General features: G+C 46.4%; 1 protein-coding gene across 1 annotated transcript; it reads right to left on the bottom strand.

The window, feature by feature from the left end:
• Positions 1–5,723: 5,723 nt before the first annotated feature.
• Positions 5,724–7,567, bottom strand: LOC137295757 (uncharacterized). The gene is made up of 2 exons (XM_067827683.1): positions 6,945–7,567; positions 5,724–6,804 (listed from the first exon to the last, which is right to left on the bottom strand). Exons 1-2 carry the CDS (start codon positions 7,565–7,567, stop codon positions 5,724–5,726), a joined length of 1,704 nt encoding a protein of 567 aa, XP_067683784.1.
• Between the last annotated feature and the right edge of the window lie 10,885 nt (positions 7,568–18,452).

Raw genomic sequence — 18,452 nt, 5'->3', positions numbered from 1 at the left:
CTCGATTAAGTTACCCAGTTTGACTTCGTTATGTTCAGGTACCAGAGTAACACTGTCAAATTTTGATAAGAAATCCCAGCCAGACAGAACATTCTCGGTACTGTTTTCCAACACATGGAAAGTACACTACCGTCAATACGCACACACGTATTAACTGTACCGATAGCATCTAATGACTCGCCAGATAAGCTCTTAAGCTTCGACTTCGTTTCCTGTATGTACACAACTGCTTGCGTACTTAGCAGACCAATGAATGGTGAAGCAGAAGGTTGCACAATATTCACTCTTACGACAGAATCGTGCAATGTGACCTCGCATAACACACTGGTAACACTTCCTCTCATCATGCGTACGTCTCCCGGAACCCGATGCACCACGTGACCCAAAGGACTGTGACATAATACCAGAATGTGCACCCACCGGACTAGAGGCTAAGCGTACTTTAGTACGACAATCTTTCTCCTTTTGACCAAGTTTTTTGCAAAAGGAACATTTCATACGCAATGCTAAAGCTAGGGACTAGGTATCTTGTAAGGGACGAGTCATGTCTACATGTTTAGCTTGCTGACAAACAATGACCTGTAAATGATCCTTAACAGATTTGAGACCATCATAGAAACGCTGAGCACATAGTTCTTCCTTATTTGACTTTGCAAATGAAGGATAAGCCTCGTCTACTTTTAAGGCCAAATGATGTGCAAATTCATCAATGGTTTCAGAAACCTTTTGTGACAAAGTATGGGGGGCAGAGACCAAACATTCTAGCACAATGACCCGGTGGTGAGTGTGAGTGAGTGAGTTAAAATGTAACGTCACATCGGCAGTATCTCAGCCATATCGTGACGAGAACATCTAATATCAAAATTAAATATTTGTCTACTTTTAAACCTGTCAACGAAGGACAGTAAAACAAGTAGAATATCACAAATGGGGAGTGAGTTAATAATTAACGTCACATCGGCAATATCGCAGCCATATCGTGACTATCACAAATGGAATTAAAACTAGCGTGGAAAGTTAAAAACAACATCCCCATTTGTATAATACACCAAAATCAGGCTATAGATTGCACCATCCCTTCAGATGTTAGCAATTTAGTCACATCTAGCCACAAACTAAAACACACATATACTACGATTAAAAACAGCGGACAGATTAAACGTACATAAAATGTTTTTGGACTTACGTACCCTCTCAGGAGGACAATAATTTTACGGTACTTCAACCCCCTTTGAGGGTACAGCCACTAACAATTTACGTCTAATCTAAACTACCATTAATTAAAATGCAACTATCTACAGCACATAATAATAAAAATTCAGTCAAGAAATCAATTTCTTTTAAACAACCAATGATTAAATGAGAAATAACGCTTTTAAAAAGATCCTTAACGGTTTTTACAGTAAAATACTTATCCCTTGTGATGGAGAATTCAACACAGTCAAGCAGGATATGCTTGACTGTGACTCTCTCATCACAAGGGATACAAAATGGAGGATCCTCACCTTTTAACTGTAGTTGCCTTTCAATAGTATGCATATTTTCCGACGACATGAAATATTAAAATCATCAACAAATAACGACCCATCTATTAAATCGTTTAAAACTTTAGATAAACTGTTGATCTTGATGCTAAAAGAGTGACAGACAAAATACTGCCTTGCGGAACACCCCGATCCTGATTGTAACGATCAGACAGTTTAGAACCCACACGGACCTGGAATTGTCTGTCATTTAAAAAGTTGGCTATAAATTCAGGCAAAAGACCTCACAAGCCGGAGTCATGTAAATCTCGTAAAATGCCATATTTCCACGTAGTGTGATATGCCTTCTCAAGGTAAAAAAAGATAGAGACAGCGTGTTGTTTATTGATTAGGGCGTTTTAAGAAATGATTCTAAACGCACTAAGTGATCGACAGTACTTCTAATTTTACGGAAACCACATTGTATATCTGTGATAAGGTTATTTGTTTCCAAGTACCAAACAAGTCGATTATTTATCATGCGTTCCATGGTTTTGCAAACACGGCTAGTTGGTAAAATTGGTCGATAACTGGACGGATCGGTATGATCACGTCCAGGTTTAGGTATTGGTACTACTATGGCGTCGCGCCATGAGGGAGGAAAGTTACCCGATGTCCAAATATCATCAAAATATTTAGAAGAGTTTCTAAGCAGGATTCTGGTAAATGCTCCAGGGGTTGATAATGTATGTTATCAGCTCCCGTAGCAGTATCATGAGCTTGATCAAGAGCAGTATGGAGTTCATGAATAGAAAAAGTTTCATAATGATTTATAATCTTCCCCATTATCTGGATTGAAATTAATAGTTTTCTTTTCTTGTTGTGTTGATACTGCTGGAATTCAGGTGCATAATTAGAAGAGGAAGAGTGTTTAGCGAGGGTTTCAACCAGTGTATTTGCAATATCTGATTTATCCGTAAGTAATTGATCTCCATGTTTAAGATGATGGACAGTAGATTTAGTACCTTTACCTTTAATTTCTTGTACATACCTTGGACATGGGTGTCCGAGAATTTATTTTGGATACATAATTTTACCAGGATTGGCGTTTGTTTTGTTGAAAAGTAGGCCGCGCATTGGCATTTAAAATTTTAAATATATTTAAATTATGCACCATAGGATGGCGACGGAAATAATGTTCTGCTATTTTCCTTGCCTTCCTAGCTTGTTTGCACTCATCGTTGAACCATGGTTTTCGAATATGTGGAACTGCAGAGGGCTTTGGTAAACATTAATCAGCTATGGAATTCAGTTCATCAGAAAAGCATTTAATAGCATCAGGAACGTCAATAAAATGTTCAGTTTTAAGTCTTGCAGCGCACAGTGTTTCATATAAAGCTCAGTTAGCCTTTTTAAAATTCCACCTTGATGATGGAGGAACATCAGATGGAGTTACAGCTTTTAATATAGTAGGGAAATGGTCACTTACACAGAGGTCCTCGTGGACTGACCATTCGAATTCATTGAGTAGTTCTGAATTTGTGAGTGACAAGTCGAGAGCAGAATAGGTCCCTGTACCAGGGTGTAAATATGTGTTGGAACCATCACTATATACGCATAAATCATTGTCAGAACAAAAGTCTTCCAACAATTTATCTTTAGCGTTTGTAGTTACCCCAGAGTGGGTTGTGCCCATTTAAATCTCCCACTATAATACAGGACTTCGGGAGTTGGTCATATAGAGCTTGAAGATCGATTTTGGCAAACGTCGAAGACGGCGAAATATATAGAGAACAAAGTGTAAAAGCTACATGTAAAGTCATTCTCAATGCAACAGCTTGCATATTAGTAATAAGTGAAACAGGGCTTTGAATAACGTTTTGTCTGACTAGAATGGATGATACGCCAGTGGCCCTATCACCCGGGGGTGAAAAACAATGATATGCATTAAAATGACGAAGGTCAAATGTATCTGTGTTTTAAATATGTCTCTTGGAGACATAGATGTAAAATCCTGGACTAATAGCTGTAATTCATGTAGATTAGTCCTCAATCCTCTGCAGTTCCACTGTACAGTATTATTGGAATAACAATCTTTTGGGGTTTTTTATTGGGGATCTACCCCGCACTCTTTTGGAGGGCGACAAGCTATGTGCCCTAGAAACGTCCATGTCTTCAAGAGACCCATATTTATTGAGCAATTGAATTTTATTTTGTGACCCTTCAGGAGCTCTGCCACTTTGTTGTTTTGAAACATCAGGCTTAGGCTTAGATTTACTTTTAACAGTTTGTTGACTATCAGCTGTCGATTGCGAATTTGAGTGTGACTGAGATGATGATGATTTGTGATCAGAAGAAGACTTTGAGGTACTAGGAAGTGACGCCTCAGTCTGAGATGATATGGCAGGGTACGAAAGCTGTGGAGAATCGCAATTTACCTAAGTCAAGGTAGTTTGGCAGCCTGTGGGTGATGTTATTTTAGAGCTAGACTCAGATGATGTTTTCGCTACTATTGCATAACTTTCTGGAAGATCAGACAGACGTCTTTACCATTTTTTTATTTTGAGTAAACTTTATTCGGTTTATCTCCATTTGCTCTTTCCAAATAGGACACCGTTTAGAAAATGAGGAATGGTCGCCTGAGCAGTTGGTGCATTTTTTAAAATCACGCCTACAATCTTTTGTTGTGTGTGTTTTCTCACCACAGTGAGCGGACACAACAGACAATGTGCATGTATTTACTCCGTGTCCATATTTCTGGCATTTAAAACACCTGAGAGGGTTGGGGATGTAGGTATCAACTTGAATGTTACAGTAGCCCGCCTTCACTGATTTGGGAGCATTTGGAGTTGAAAAAGTAAACAGATACGTGTTCGTTTTGATGGTTTCATTGTTTCTCCGAGTTGAAAAGCGCTTGACATAAAGCACACCTTGGTTCTTCATTTCTGCCTCTATATCAAGGTCCGACATATCATCAAACAATCGATCACGATCTCTGACGATACCTTTACTTGTGTTCAAGGTTTTGTGTGCAGAGACCGTGACATCAATGCCCACGAAAGATTTAATGCTCATCAAGTTAGTTGATTGTTGCTTTTTCCCGCATTCAACTAACAGCGCACCTGAACGTAAGCGTCTAATGTTCTTCACATCCCCAGCAATACTTTGAATATAGCAAAGGAGTTCAGCTTTAACGGTGTCCTGTCAGGAGTCTCAATCACAACGAAACGCGGCCAATACTCAATTGCTGCAGACGGTCTGTGGTCAGTATCAACAGGGTCATTTTCAAGAGGACGCTTTGTTTTTCTGAGGGGTATTGCATAAGCCATGGCTAGTGTAATATGTCCGAGCTCCCCACCCACCACGGAGTATCACAAGGGCAATGCTAAAGCCTCCAAGGATGCTCGGGTGATATACTTCAGCAGAAGAATTGAAAGATAAAATAATTCCACCAGATTGGCCCATGAGCCACCGCCTTCTGGCATAGGACTCTAGGCAAAGTTCAGAACAACGTATTTCAAAATCAAAATTGTTTTAGACAAAGAAGCCAAGACCAAAGTTACATCAATTCCAAATGAAATGTGTGCGAAATATAACATTTTTGATTAAATGTCATTTTTTATACTTACCTGGTAGAAAGCCAACAATGCCCACGTGAGTGGTGCTTACTCAATTTCTCTCATAACACAGTCTACAAAAAGTAGAGACGCGAGGTCAACATACGGGCGGTAGGTCACCCAGGTCACGAGATGACCTGGACACGTCATTCCCTTACCCAGCGAGGCAGACAACAAAACCCTCAGGAGGGGAGGCTGGGCGGGAACTCCCGACTGTTGGCTTTCTACCAGGTAAGTATAAAAAATGACATTTAATCAAAAATGTTATATTTTTTACATACTTATCAGGTAAGAAAGCCAACAATGCCCAGAATGACACAGCGGCGGAGGGCTGAGAGCGTGGACGCGAGACCTCGCCCGTGCGTCTCTACGTAAAGAGGAACCAAGAAACCCTGAGGAGAGCGATCCACCGGCATCCGCCTCCGGACTATAGGGCGGGTAGGACACTAACCGCTGTCCGGACATCTCCGATAAGGAGGAGGGATCGGCCGACAACCCCGGAAGGGAAACCCAACACGAGAAAAGACAGCTCAACACTGAAGGAGTGGAGAGAAGCAACAGAAAAGTTTATTTGAGGCAAAAAGGGTGTGTAGCTGAGGTCCCCAGCTTGGCACCATACGAGAGGCGGGGGAGTGTAGGCCACCTAAAGAGGAGCAGCCCCGCGCCGAATTAAAGGGTAAGGACCCCCCGTTCTTTGCTGGGCAAAGACCTGGGGTCCTAGCCTTGAAATGCCCGCCAGATCCTCGTTGGAGAGGGTTCGTAAATAGTGGTTGGCGAACACCAAGCCAGACTTCCAGAAGCAGCCCGCCATGATGTCCGCCACCGTAATGTTGCGGTGATAAGCCATGGTGGCCGAGACGGCCCTGATCTCGTGTGGGTTGGTTCGAGTCGGAAGAGGTCTGTCCTGGCCTTTGTAGGCCTCTATGATGGCCGACCGAAGGTATACCCCAAGAGCTCTCCGATCAATCTCCCTTTTGCTCCTCTGGGAGTGAGGGAGGAAGAGCCTCCGCCGCCCCTGCCTAAGGGAGCGGGTACGGTCGGTATACACTCGGAAAGCCCTGACAGGGCAGAGAGAGAGTGCTCCCTCCTCCGTCGGGTCTACCAACGGCCCTAAGGAAGGGATGTGGAAGGTACGTCCCAGTTCGTCTGCCTGTTGGTTCTTGCAAACGAAGTCGGGGGCGAGGCCCAAGGACGCAGATCCTCCATCCGTGGCCTCAAATCTCAGGAGATCCGCCTGAAGAGCATGAAGCTCCGATATTCGGGCCGCCGAGGCCATGGCCACTAGAAAGGTGGTCTTCACCGTGACGCGGAGGAGGGGAGCCTCTTCTAGAGGCTCATAAAAATCTGACTTGAGGTGGTCAAGGACCACTGCCAGATCCCACTCAGGAGCCCTCGGCTTGCGCCGACCCTCCGCCTGTCGGAAAGACTTGATGAGCTCCCTCAGTACAGAAATGTCCAGTCCCGGCGACCTCTTCCTTATAACGGACATGATGGCCGCCAGATTGGTGTTAATGGAGGAGGCCTTGAGCCCTCGAACGTTGCGCAAGTGAACCAGATAATCAGCTATCTGGGGAAGAGTGGCAGAACCGGCCTCCACGCCGTTGTCTTCACAGAAGGAGGAAAAGGAACCCCACTGGAAGTCGTAGAGCTTCTGCGTGGTTTTCCTCTGTGAGGAAGCCAAGGCCGAGGCTACTCGCTTGGAGTATCCACTGTTCCTGAGCCCCCTTTGAATACAAGCCAAACGTGCAGATCGAATACCTGAGGGTTTTCGTGAACACGGCCGCTTGGCTTGCTTATGAGAAGGTCCCTCCGGTGAGGGATCTGAACGGGATCCTGCAGACAGAGTCTGCGAAGGGGAACGAACCAGGGCCGGGCAGGCCACATGGGAGCCACCAGAAGCAGTCTGATGGACTTGGTGGTCTGAAGCTTGGCCACTACCTGTGCTAGAACCGCTGGGGGAGGGAAGGCATAAGCGTCCATCCCTTCCCACTCTAACGACAGTGCATCGACGGCCCAGGCCGCTGGGTCCGGCACGGGGGATACATAGATCGGGAGCTGGCAGTTCAGCCTGGTGGCAAACAGATCCAACATGGGCCTGCCGAACTGGAGACAGAGGGACTGAAACGTCCGCGGGTTCAGTTGCCACTCTGTCGAAGGAGGCGCGTCCGGCCGGGAGAGAACATCTGCCAGGACGTTCTTGGCTCCTGGAATGTGAACTGCACGGATGCTCAGGCAGAGCCTGTCTACCAGTTCGAACAGGCGGAGGGTCAGGTCTAGGAGAGGAGTGGCTCTGGTGGAGCCTTGACGGTTGATCGTCCAGGCTGCGACTGAGCTGTCCGTGTGGACCAGTAAGGTCTGGTGCCTGAGGGGAATGGACCAATGGAGGATGGCAAGTCGTACGGCGTCCAACTCCAGCACATTGATGTGCCGGTCCTGCTGGGCTGCCGACCAGGTACCTGCCGTCTGGTCCGACCCCAAGTGAGCCATCCTTGGGTGGAGGCGTCCACGAAAAGGTGACTGGTCGGGAGAGGTGTCCTTAGGGGAACTCCTTTGAGGACGTTGTCGTCCACTTGCCACCAGGTGAGGAAGTGTCTGAGGTGAGGTGGGAGACTTATTGGGTGAAGACAGTGGGTCTCCCTGACGTGCTCGTTGAGGAACACCTGAAGAGGTCGGAGCATCAGCCTCCCCCTTATGGTTAGGTCCTGGCTGACGTCAGGAGGCCCAATATCCGCTGCCACTGCCTGAGGGACAGGGGCTCTGATAGTGCCCGAGTCATCAGGGGCGCTAGCCTGGTCATCCGCTCCTTGGGTACAAAAGCCTTGAAGGCTACTGTATCCAGTATGGCACCTAGGTATTGGAGAGAGGTGGTTGGTACCAGGTCCGACTTCTCCAGGTTCACTAGCCACCCTAGGCGTCGAAGGAGGTGGATGACGAGGTCCCGTTGCGCCTCGATAATGGAGGGCGAAGGGTTGTGAGCGAACCCATCGTCCAGGTACATAAGGAATTGGACCTGGAGTTTGTGGAGGAACTGGACGATGGGTTGGGTCACACGAGTGAACAGCCATGGGGCAGAGGAAATCCCGAACGGGAGGACATTCCACTGAAAGTGCCTGCCCCCCAGGATGAAACGGAGGTACCTGCGATCTGCCAAGTGAATGGGGATGTGCAGGTACGCATCCTGGAGGTCGAGGGACACCATGTAGTCCGAGGGCTCCAGTAACCGCATGGCTGATGGAACAGTCAAGAGTCGAAAATATGGCGGCTGTTCGAGGTAGGAGGAGTTGAACTCCTTCAAGTCGTGAATCAGCCGCCATTTCCCCGAGTTGCGTTTGGGCCTGACAAAAACGGGGGAATAGAACCCGGGAGTCAGATCCTGGAGGGGGATTTCCTGAACTGCCCCCTTGGAGACTAGAGACTCCACCTGCTCTAAGGTGAGTTGGAACCTGACCGAGTCCATCGGACGTTCCACCGGAGAGCAGGTTAGAGGGGGCGGAGAGGAGATCGGGATGCGGAAGCCACGCTCCAGGATCCGACACACGAATGGGTCTAGTCCTAGCTGACGCCAGTTTGGGACAAAGAGGCTCAAGCGGACACCAACGGGTCCGTCGAATGGAGGAATGATATGTGGCGGAAGGATTGGCGGGCACCAAGAGTCACTTCTTCTTGGACGTCCACTTGCCCTTGTTCCGCTTCCGCGGAGTGCCCTTGCTGGGGGTTTGGAATCCCTGGTTAGCCTGGCTGGGCTGGTTGGACTGGTTCGTGGCTCCTCGGCCACGACCTCCGAACCGAAAGTCCACCTTCCCTGTCCGCTTCCTAGGAGTGGATTGGTCTGCTGGAGGACCTCCCTGATGCTTGCGGGGGGTGGAGCCTGCTGAGGGTCCGCCACCCGTCATGATCCGATTGGTTAGGTCCTGCTGCTGGATCTCATGGTGAGTGCGGAGAGCTTCTGGGATTTCCCCCGCGAACAAGGTGTCTGCCGACACTGAGGCGTGGCGGAGGGAGTCCCTAATCTCCGGAGGGAGATTAGTGCGCCCCAGAAAGCCTTCCCGTCTGAGGTTGGTAATGGCAGCTGAAATCCTAGCAGCCGACAGGGTGACTTGTGCCACTCCGCCAGCTACCCCTCCAAATGCCCTATACAGAGGTTCCTCACCCTGTTCCATCCCTGCCTCCTTGGCGAAAGTGGCCATAGCTTGGCAGGCGTGAGCAACATAGTTGCTCAGCCCCACAATGGATCTGGCCTCCTTGTCCAAATGGATAAGGTGATTGTCCGACACCTTGTGGGGTACCCCAGCAGAAGCAACACGAGAGATATCGGGATCCAAGGAGGGAGGATCTAAAGGAATGGGCGAGTTCGCCACTGGAAGCCTGATCCTCTGTTTGTCTGAGAGGAGGAGCTGAGGGGTAAGGCGACCTGGTCCGGCGGTGGCAACAGCCTCCTTCAGTTCCTTAGCGGCTGCTTCAAGGAAGCGGTGCGGAGGGAGGACTTTCCGAGGGGAGAGAACACAGTCTTCAGGGCAGAAAGACTCGCCTCTCGCCCTAGAAGCGGCAGAAGGTTGATCGTCCACCTCCGCCAACACCACACCGGTGTATTCCGCAATTGCCTCCAGTCTAGACGCAGAGTCAGAGACTGGAGGGTTAGGCTCTGGGAGGACAGGGTCGCTGTCATCCCCCACCTCCTCCGGGAGGATAGGAATAAGTGGAGGGTCTCTTTTGTTAATGAACTCCCTAGAGGGGGAGGACCTGGGAGAAGGAGAGCGCCTCGGGGAGTGAACAGGCGTCCGCCTCCGGAGGCGGAGCGGAGAGGAGGGTTCCGCGGAACGAGCCGATGTGGGCGGACCAAGGCGTTGATCAAGGATGGACTCCACTAACCCTTTAACGGAAAGGAGAAGCCTCTCTGAGCGAACCTGCTCCCTGTTACGAGACTTCTTCGCTTTTTTCTCCTTCCTTCTCTTCTTCTCCTTCCTCCCCTCCGGTGATACGGCTACGTCCTCCCTCAGGAGGGGCCGAGAGGGAGAGACGGAACGGGAGCGAGTATCGCTCCCCTCTGGCATAGTCCTGATGGGGTCCGACTCCATTCCTGACTGAGAGTCGAACTCCTCCGCCTCCTCGTGAATAACTAACTCCTCTGATGCGGAGGGAGAAGGAGGGCGGATGGGAGAGCGAGGCACCGATCGTCTAGATGACGCCGAAGACACTGGCGAACCTGCGGAAGGCGCTGCCTTCTTCCGATGAGACTCCCACTCGCTCTTCCTAAGTACTGCCAGGTACTGACGAAAGTCCCGCTCAGAGAGGACCTCACACTCTGCACAAGTGTTATCCGCAGCGCAGGGACTCTTGCAAAGCCTACACAATGTGTGAGGATCCCACTTAGCCGACTTCCTAGTGCCGCACTGAGTGCAGAAGGAGGCGAATACCATGGTGGAACGCACGACAGGGTACGCTGCCGAGGGGTGATGGCAGAGTAAACTCCTATCCGAGGAGGATAGGCACGTCACAAGCGAAAGGTCCGACCAGGCGGAAGGTTCGCCTGTCCTCCGCCTCTCCGTCAAGGTGAAAGGTCCGCCAATGCTCCTCTACACCACACAGGGGTTGAGGGGAACGACAGAAGAATCTCCTAGCGAAGGGTCCGCCTAGGCGGAGGGTCCGCCTGACCTCCGCTACTGCGCACAAAGGCGCAGGTAAACGATAGTTAAGGAACCCCTAACGAAAGGTCCGCTCGGGCGAAGGGTTCGTCTATCCGCCAATCCGCCAATCCGCCTATCCGCCAGCGAGTAACGCGGAAGCCCGACAAAGGTCCGAGTGCACGAGCCACACAAGCGTGAACCGAGACACAATCGGGACACCCGTGAAGCACGTGCAAGTGGGACGACGGCCGACGACCCACAAACTGCTGGCAAGAAAGAAAAAATCAGCTAGTCGCAGATAACGAAAAACACCTAAAAGCGACTAGAATGATGATAGTAGAGAGAGAGAGAGAGAGAGAGAGAGAGAGAGAGAGAGAGAGAGAGATAGAAAAATGCAATAAACAAAGCACACACTTAACTAGAATCCAGTAGAGCGGCCAAGCAACACGTCTTGACTCGCTCGTCTCTAGTAAGGGAATGACGTGTCCAGGTCATCTCGTGACCTGGGTGACCTACAGCCCGTATGTTGACCTCGCGTCTCTACTTTTTGTAGACTGTGTTATGAGAGAAATTGAGTAAGCGCCACTCACGTGGGCATTGTTGGCTTTCTTACCTGATAAGTATGTAAAAAATATAAATATCTGGCAGTTGTTGATGACATCATGAAGACCTCCAACATAATGGCGCTCTATCGTAGGGAATTCTGGTTCTTGTGGTGCTAGATCACAGAAACTGTTGACACTATTCAAGTCTGGCACTAGAGGGGTCGGTTCGATGCCCTGCACGGGTGCAATGTATGACACATTTCCTGTGTCCGCAGCCTTGACAGTAGTATTGTATTGTTTGCTTGCATTGTTATTTCAAGAAACGCTATATTCTACTGATATTCTAGTTTTGCTTACTTACTGATGTCAAATATGTATTAAAACGTGTATCCTGCCAATATATTATACACACACTGAGTCTGACACATTAAAGTTCTCTATCTCAAGACACGATAAAGAAAAATAGGTTATGTTATGGATTACACGTACTCAGCAAGGGACATATTCTAGTACTATATTAGTACCATTTATGAGTTTAAAACACCATGTCAGAGGCAGGCATCTAACTGACATCTAACCCACTCAGCCACCGCGATTTCCACTGACTAATAACTGCTTGTGTTGATCGTACACGATGATGTGAATGAGTGAGTGTGGGTGAGTGAGTTGGACGTTGCTTTTAGCCACATTCCACCAATATCGCGGTGAGGGTCACCAAATGGGCTTGATACTAGTGGGGAATCGAAGTCAGGTGTGCGGGCTGACAAGCAAGCGCTTCAACCACTATGCCACTTCTCAGACCCTAGTAGTTGTGAGATGAGACTGTGACGTCATGGCAGATTACCATGACAACGTCAGATCCTAGCCATGCTGGATCGACTTCCCTTTTGATTTGATTGATAATCTGATGAAGGATTATTTTGTCCCCAGTAAACCAGGTGATTCTTTAGATATTGACAAGATAGTTCAGAACAATCCAAACCAAAACACCATGAAACATTTACAGAGGCTTTGTGAGAACTGATGGCGACACAGATCCTATCGAGTACATCCTACACTTGGTGTTACTAAACTCAGTTGTTATAAGACTTCTGTCAAAATGTTTCTCCAAAATGTTGGTGTTATAAACAGGAAAGCACAAGTAATTTAAATTACTGAAAGAAATACTGATTATTGCACCCCTGTCTTTCAACTCTCGCTTATCAGATACCCTTTGAAACAACTTGTAAGATAAATAGCATCTGACAGACACACGTAAGAAGCTATGTGTTGTGGATGTGTTCTGGGCGAGTGAGTGAGTGACGCAAGTTGCTGTATTGTGCGATTCCCCAACCCCCGCACCCCAAATTACCCAATATAATCGTTGCCTGGTCAGCGCCACAGCTCGCGTGTGTGTAGTTGCGTGTGTAGAGAGGTACGAACACGAATAAGATGAAATCCCGAGGTACCATGCCGCAGGTGCACAGTTATACCCCAAACAGACACGGCCAAACAGGCTCACATAAGCTCACGTACCTACACTCGCTCACACACAAGCGCGCACACACACGCACACTTAGTATAGTGGTGAAATGTCTCACAATGGCCACTGAAATGTAAACAGTTTCCCAGCTATTTCGACGGAACAAGGAAGTCACGTCGGTGACGACTAATCATGATTTGTCTGACCACAGCCCTGCTTGTTATCTTAGCAATCACAGGTACACATAGATATTGTCTTAGCCTGCAGTGCAGCAGGACGGCTTGCAACACGGCTACATTATACAATGTAAGAGGTCAGAGAACTCAGCATTCCAACACAAGCATGTGAGTGTTAAACCCTTTACTCATGTCTTGTTATTGAAATGCCTGGATTGATATAAACATTAGTGAAAATAGTCCGATTGACATAAACATTAGAGAAAAAGTCCGATTACGCAGCCTGGTGGTGTTCCCCCCTTCCTAAGGTGCCTCCCTCTTCCATGTCAGGACCTGCTGTAGACAGACAACACAGAGACGTGTACACAGCTATATGTCTGGCTCTGTACTCCTTCTGGCTGTGTAACTGGAGAATGCCACTTATCTGCAGTCAGTGAAACACATTCAATGTTACAAATTGCTGTAATGTTTTCTGTAATCATGATTGAAATGACTGGCATGGTGTTTAGCATTCTAACTGGACTTCCTTTTCTCAAGAGTTTGTAAGGATACAGTTTGTAATATATGAATCAGAGAGTGAACTGAATTTAATGTGTTTAAAATGGTTTAATGGTTTAAAATGAATGAACGAACGAACCTGTGCTATCACTAATCACAAAATAAATGATTCAATGATTGTGTGAATGAAAAAAAACCCAATCAGTTCAGAACAATCCAAACCAAAACACCATGAAACATTTACAGAGGCTTTGTGAGAACTGATGGCGACACAGATCCTATCGAGTACATCTTACACTTGGTGTTACTAAACTCAGTTGTTATAAGACTTCTGTCAAAATGTTTCTCCAAAATGTTGGTGTTATAAACAGGAAAGCACAAGTAATTTAAATTACTGAAAGAAATACTGATTATTGCACCCCTGTCTTTCAACTCTCGCTTATCAGATACCCTTTGAAACAACTTGTAAGATAAATAGCATCTGACAGACACACGTAAGAAGCTATGTGTTGTGGATGTGTTCTGGGCGAGTGAGTGAGTGACGCAAGTTGCTGTATTGTGCGACTCCCCAACCCCCGCACCCCAAATTACCCAATATAATCGTTGCCTGGTCAGCGCCACAGCTCGCGTGTGTGTAGTTGCGTGTGTAGAGAGGTACGAACACGAATAAGATGAAATCCCGAGGTACCATGCCGCAGGTGCACAGTTATACCCCAAACAGACACGGCCAAACAGGCTCACATAAGCTCACGTACCTACACTCGCTCACACACAAGCGCGCACACACACGCACACTTAGTATAGTGGTGAAATGTCTCACAATGGCCACTGAAATGTAAACAGTTTCCCAGCTATTTCGACGGAACAAGGAAGTCACGTCGGTGACGACTAATCATGATTTGTCTGACCACAGCCCTGCTTGTTATCTTAGCAATCACAGGTACACATAGATATTGTCTTAGCCTGCAGTGCAGCAGGACGGCTTGCAACACGGCTACATTATACAATGTAAGAGGTCAGAGAACTCAGCATTCCAACACAAGCATGTGAGTGTTAAACCCTTTACTCATGTCTTGTTATTGAAATGCCTGGATTGATATAAACATTAGTGAAAATAGTCCGATTGACATAAACATTAGAGAAAAAGTCCGATTACGCAGCCTGGTGGTGTTCCCCCCTTCCTAAGGTGCCTCCCTCTTCCATGTCAGGACCTGCTGTAGACAGACAACACAGAGACGTGTACACAGCTATATGTCTGGCTCTGTACTCCTTCTGGCTGTGTAACTGGAGAATGCCACTTATCTGCAGTCAGTGAAACACATTCAATGTTACAAATTGCTGTAATGTTTTCTGTAATCATGATTGAAATGACTGGCATGGTGTTTAGCATTCTAACTGGACTTCCTTTTCTCAAGAGTTTGTAAGGATACAGTTTGTAATATATGAATCAGAGAGTGAACTGAATTTAATGTGTTTAAAATGGTTTAATGGTTTAAAATGAATGAACGAACGAACCTGTGCTATCACTAATCACAAAATAAATGATTCAATGATTGTGTGAATGAAAAAAAAAACAATCAGTTCAGAACAATCCAAACCAAAACACCATGAAACATTTACAGAGGCTTTGTGAGAACTGATGGCGACACAGATCCTATCGAGTACATCCTACACTTGGTGTTACTAAACTCAGTTGTTATAAGACTTCTGTCAAAATGTTTCTCCAAAATGTTGGTGTTATAAACAGGAAAGCACAAGTAATTTAAATTACTGAAAGAAATACTGATTATTGCACCCCTGTCTTTCAACTCTCGCTTATCAGATACCCTTTGAAACAACTTGTAAGATAAATAGCATCTGACAGACACACGTAAGAAGCTATGTGTTGTGGATGTGTTCTGGGCGAGTGAGTGAGTGACGCAAGTTGCTGTATTGTGCGACTCCCCAACCCCCGCACCCCAAATTACCCAATATAATCGTTGCCTGGTCAGCGCCACAGCTCGCGTGTGTGTAGTTGCGTGTGTAGAGAGGTACGAACACGAATAAGATGAAATCCCGAGGTACCATGCCGCAGGTGCACAGTTATACCCCAAACAGACACGGCCAAACAGGCTCACATAAGCTCACGTACCTACACTCGCTCACACACAAGCGCGCACACACACGCACACTTAGTATAGTGGTGAAATGTCTCACAATGGCCACTGAAATGTAAACAGTTTCCCAGCTATTTCGACGGAACAAGGAAGTCACGTCGGTGACGACTAATCATGATTTGTCTGACCACAGCCCTGCTTGTTATCTTAGCAATCACAGGTACACATAGATATTGTCTTAGCCTGCAGTGCAGCAGGACGGCTTGCAACACGGCTACATTATACAATGTAAGAGGTCAGAGAACTCAGCATTCCAACACAAGCATGTGAGTGTTAAACCCTTTACTCATGTCTTGTTATTGAAATGCCTGGATTGATATAAACATTAGTGAAAATAGTCCGATTGACATAAACATTAGAGAAAAAGTCCGATTACGCAGCCTGGTGGTGTTTCCCCCTTCCTAAGGTGCCTCCCTCTTCCATGTCAGGACCTGCTGTAGACAGACAACACAGAGACGTGTACACAGCTATATGTCTGGCTCTGTACTCCTTCTGGCTGTGTAACTGGAGAATGCCACTTATCTGCAGTCAGTGAAACACATTCAATGTTACAGATTGCTGTAATGTTTTCTGTAATCATGATTGAAATGACTGGCATGGTGTTTAGCATTCTAACTGGACTTCCTTTTCTCAAGAGTTTGTAAGGATACAGTTTGTAATATATGAATCAGAGAGTGAACTGAATTTAATGTGTTTAAAATGGTTTAATGGTTTAAAATGAATGGACGAACGAACCTGTGCTATCACTAATCACAAAATAAATGATTCAATGATTGTGTGAATGAAAAAAAAAACAATCAGTTCAGAACAATCCAAACCAAAACACCATGAAACATTTACAGAGGCTTTGTGAGAACTGATGGCGACACAGATCCTATCGAGTACATCCTACACTTGGTGTTACTAAACTCAGTTGTTATAAGACTTCTGTCAAAATGTTTCTCCAAAATGTTGGTGTTATAAACAGGAAAGCACAAGTAATTTAAATTACTGAAAGAAATACTGATTATTGCACCCCTGTCTTTCAACTCTCGCTTATCAGATACCCTTTGAAACAACTTGTAAGATAAATAGCATCTGACAGACACACGTAAGAAGCTATGTGTTGTGGATGTGTTCTGGGCGAGTGAGTGAGTGACGCAAGTTGCTGTATTGTGCGACTCCCCAACCCCCGCACCCCAAATTACCCAATATAATCGTTGCCTGGTCAGCGCCACAGCTCGCGTGTGTGTAGTTGCGTGTGTAGAGAGGTACGAACACGAATAAGATGAAATCCCGAGGTACCATGCCGCAGGTGCACAGTTATACCCCAAACAGACACGGCCAAACAGGCTCACATAAGCTCACGTACCTACACTCGCTCACACACAAGCGCGCACACACACGCACACTTAGTATAGTGGTGAAATGTCTCACAATGGCCACTGAAATGTAAACAGTTTCCCAGCTATTTCGACGGAACAAGGAAGTCACGTCGGTGACGACTAATCATGATTTGTCTGACCACAGCCCTGCTTGTTATCTTAGCAATCACAGGTACACATAGATATTGTCTTAGCCTGCAGTGCAGCAGGACGGCTTGCAACACGGCTACATTATACAATGTAAGAGGTCAGAGAACTCAGCATTCCAACACAAGCATGTGAGTGTTAAACCCTTTACTCATGTCTTGTTATTGAAATGCCTGGATTGATATAAACATTAGTGAAAATAGTCCGATTGACATAAACATTACAGAAAAAGTCCGATTACGCAGCCTGGTGGTGTTTCCCCCTTCCTAAGGTGCCTCCCTCTTCCATGTCAGGACCTGCTGTAGACAGACAACACAGAGACGTGTACACAGCTATATGTCTGGCTCTGTACTCCTTCTGGCTGTGTAACTGGAGAATGCCACTTATCTGCAGTCAGTGAAACACATTCAATGTTACAAATTGCTGTAATGTTTTCTGTAATCATGATTGAAATGACTGGCATGGTGTTTAGCATTCTAACTGGACTTCCTTTTCTCAAGAGTTTGTAAGGATACAGTTTGTAATATATGAATCAGAGAGTGAACTGAATTTAATGTGTTTAAAATGGTTTAATGGTTTAAAATGAATGGACGAACGAACCTGTGCTATCACTAATCACAAAATAAATGATTCAATGATTGTGTGAATGAAAAAAAAAACAATCAGTTCAGAACAATCCAAACCAAAACACCATGAAACATTTACAGAGGCTTTGTGAGAACTGATGGCGACACAGATCCTATCGAGTACATCCTACACTTGGTGTTACTAAACTCAGTTGTTATAAGACTTCTGTCAAAATGTTTCTCCAAAATGTTGGTGTTATAAACAGGAAAGCACAAGTAATTTAAATTACTGAAAGAAATACTGATTATTGCACCCCTGTCTTTCAACTCTCGCTTATCAGATACCCTTTGAAACAACTTGTAAGATAAATAGCATCTGACAGACACACGTAAGAAGCTATGTGTTGTGGATGTGTTCTGGGCGAGTGAGTGAGTGACGCAAGTTGCTGTATTGTGCGACTCCCCAACCCCCGCACCCCAAATTACCCAATATAATCGTTGCCTGGTCAGCGCCACAGCTCGCGTGTGTGTAGTTGCGTGTGTAGAGAGGTACGAACACGAATAAGATGAAATCCCGAGGTACCATGCCGCAGGTGCACAGTTATACCCCAAACAGACACGGCCAAACAGGCTCACATAAGCTCACGTACCTACACTCGCTCACACACAAGCGCGCACACACACGCACACTTAGTATAGTGGTGAAATGTCTCACAATGGCCACTGAAATGTAAACAGTTTCCCAGCTATTTCGACGGAACAAGGAAGTCACGTCGGTGACGACTAATCATGATTTGTCTGACCACAGCCCTGCTTGTTATCTTAGCAATCACA

This window comes from Haliotis asinina, chromosome 1 (assembly GCF_037392515.1).
Source record: "Haliotis asinina isolate JCU_RB_2024 chromosome 1, JCU_Hal_asi_v2, whole genome shotgun sequence".
Lineage (NCBI taxonomy): Eukaryota > Metazoa > Mollusca > Gastropoda > Lepetellida > Haliotidae > Haliotis > Haliotis asinina.
Note: the sequence above shows the minus strand (reverse complement) of the source record. Positions and strands in the feature narration are given on the sequence as shown.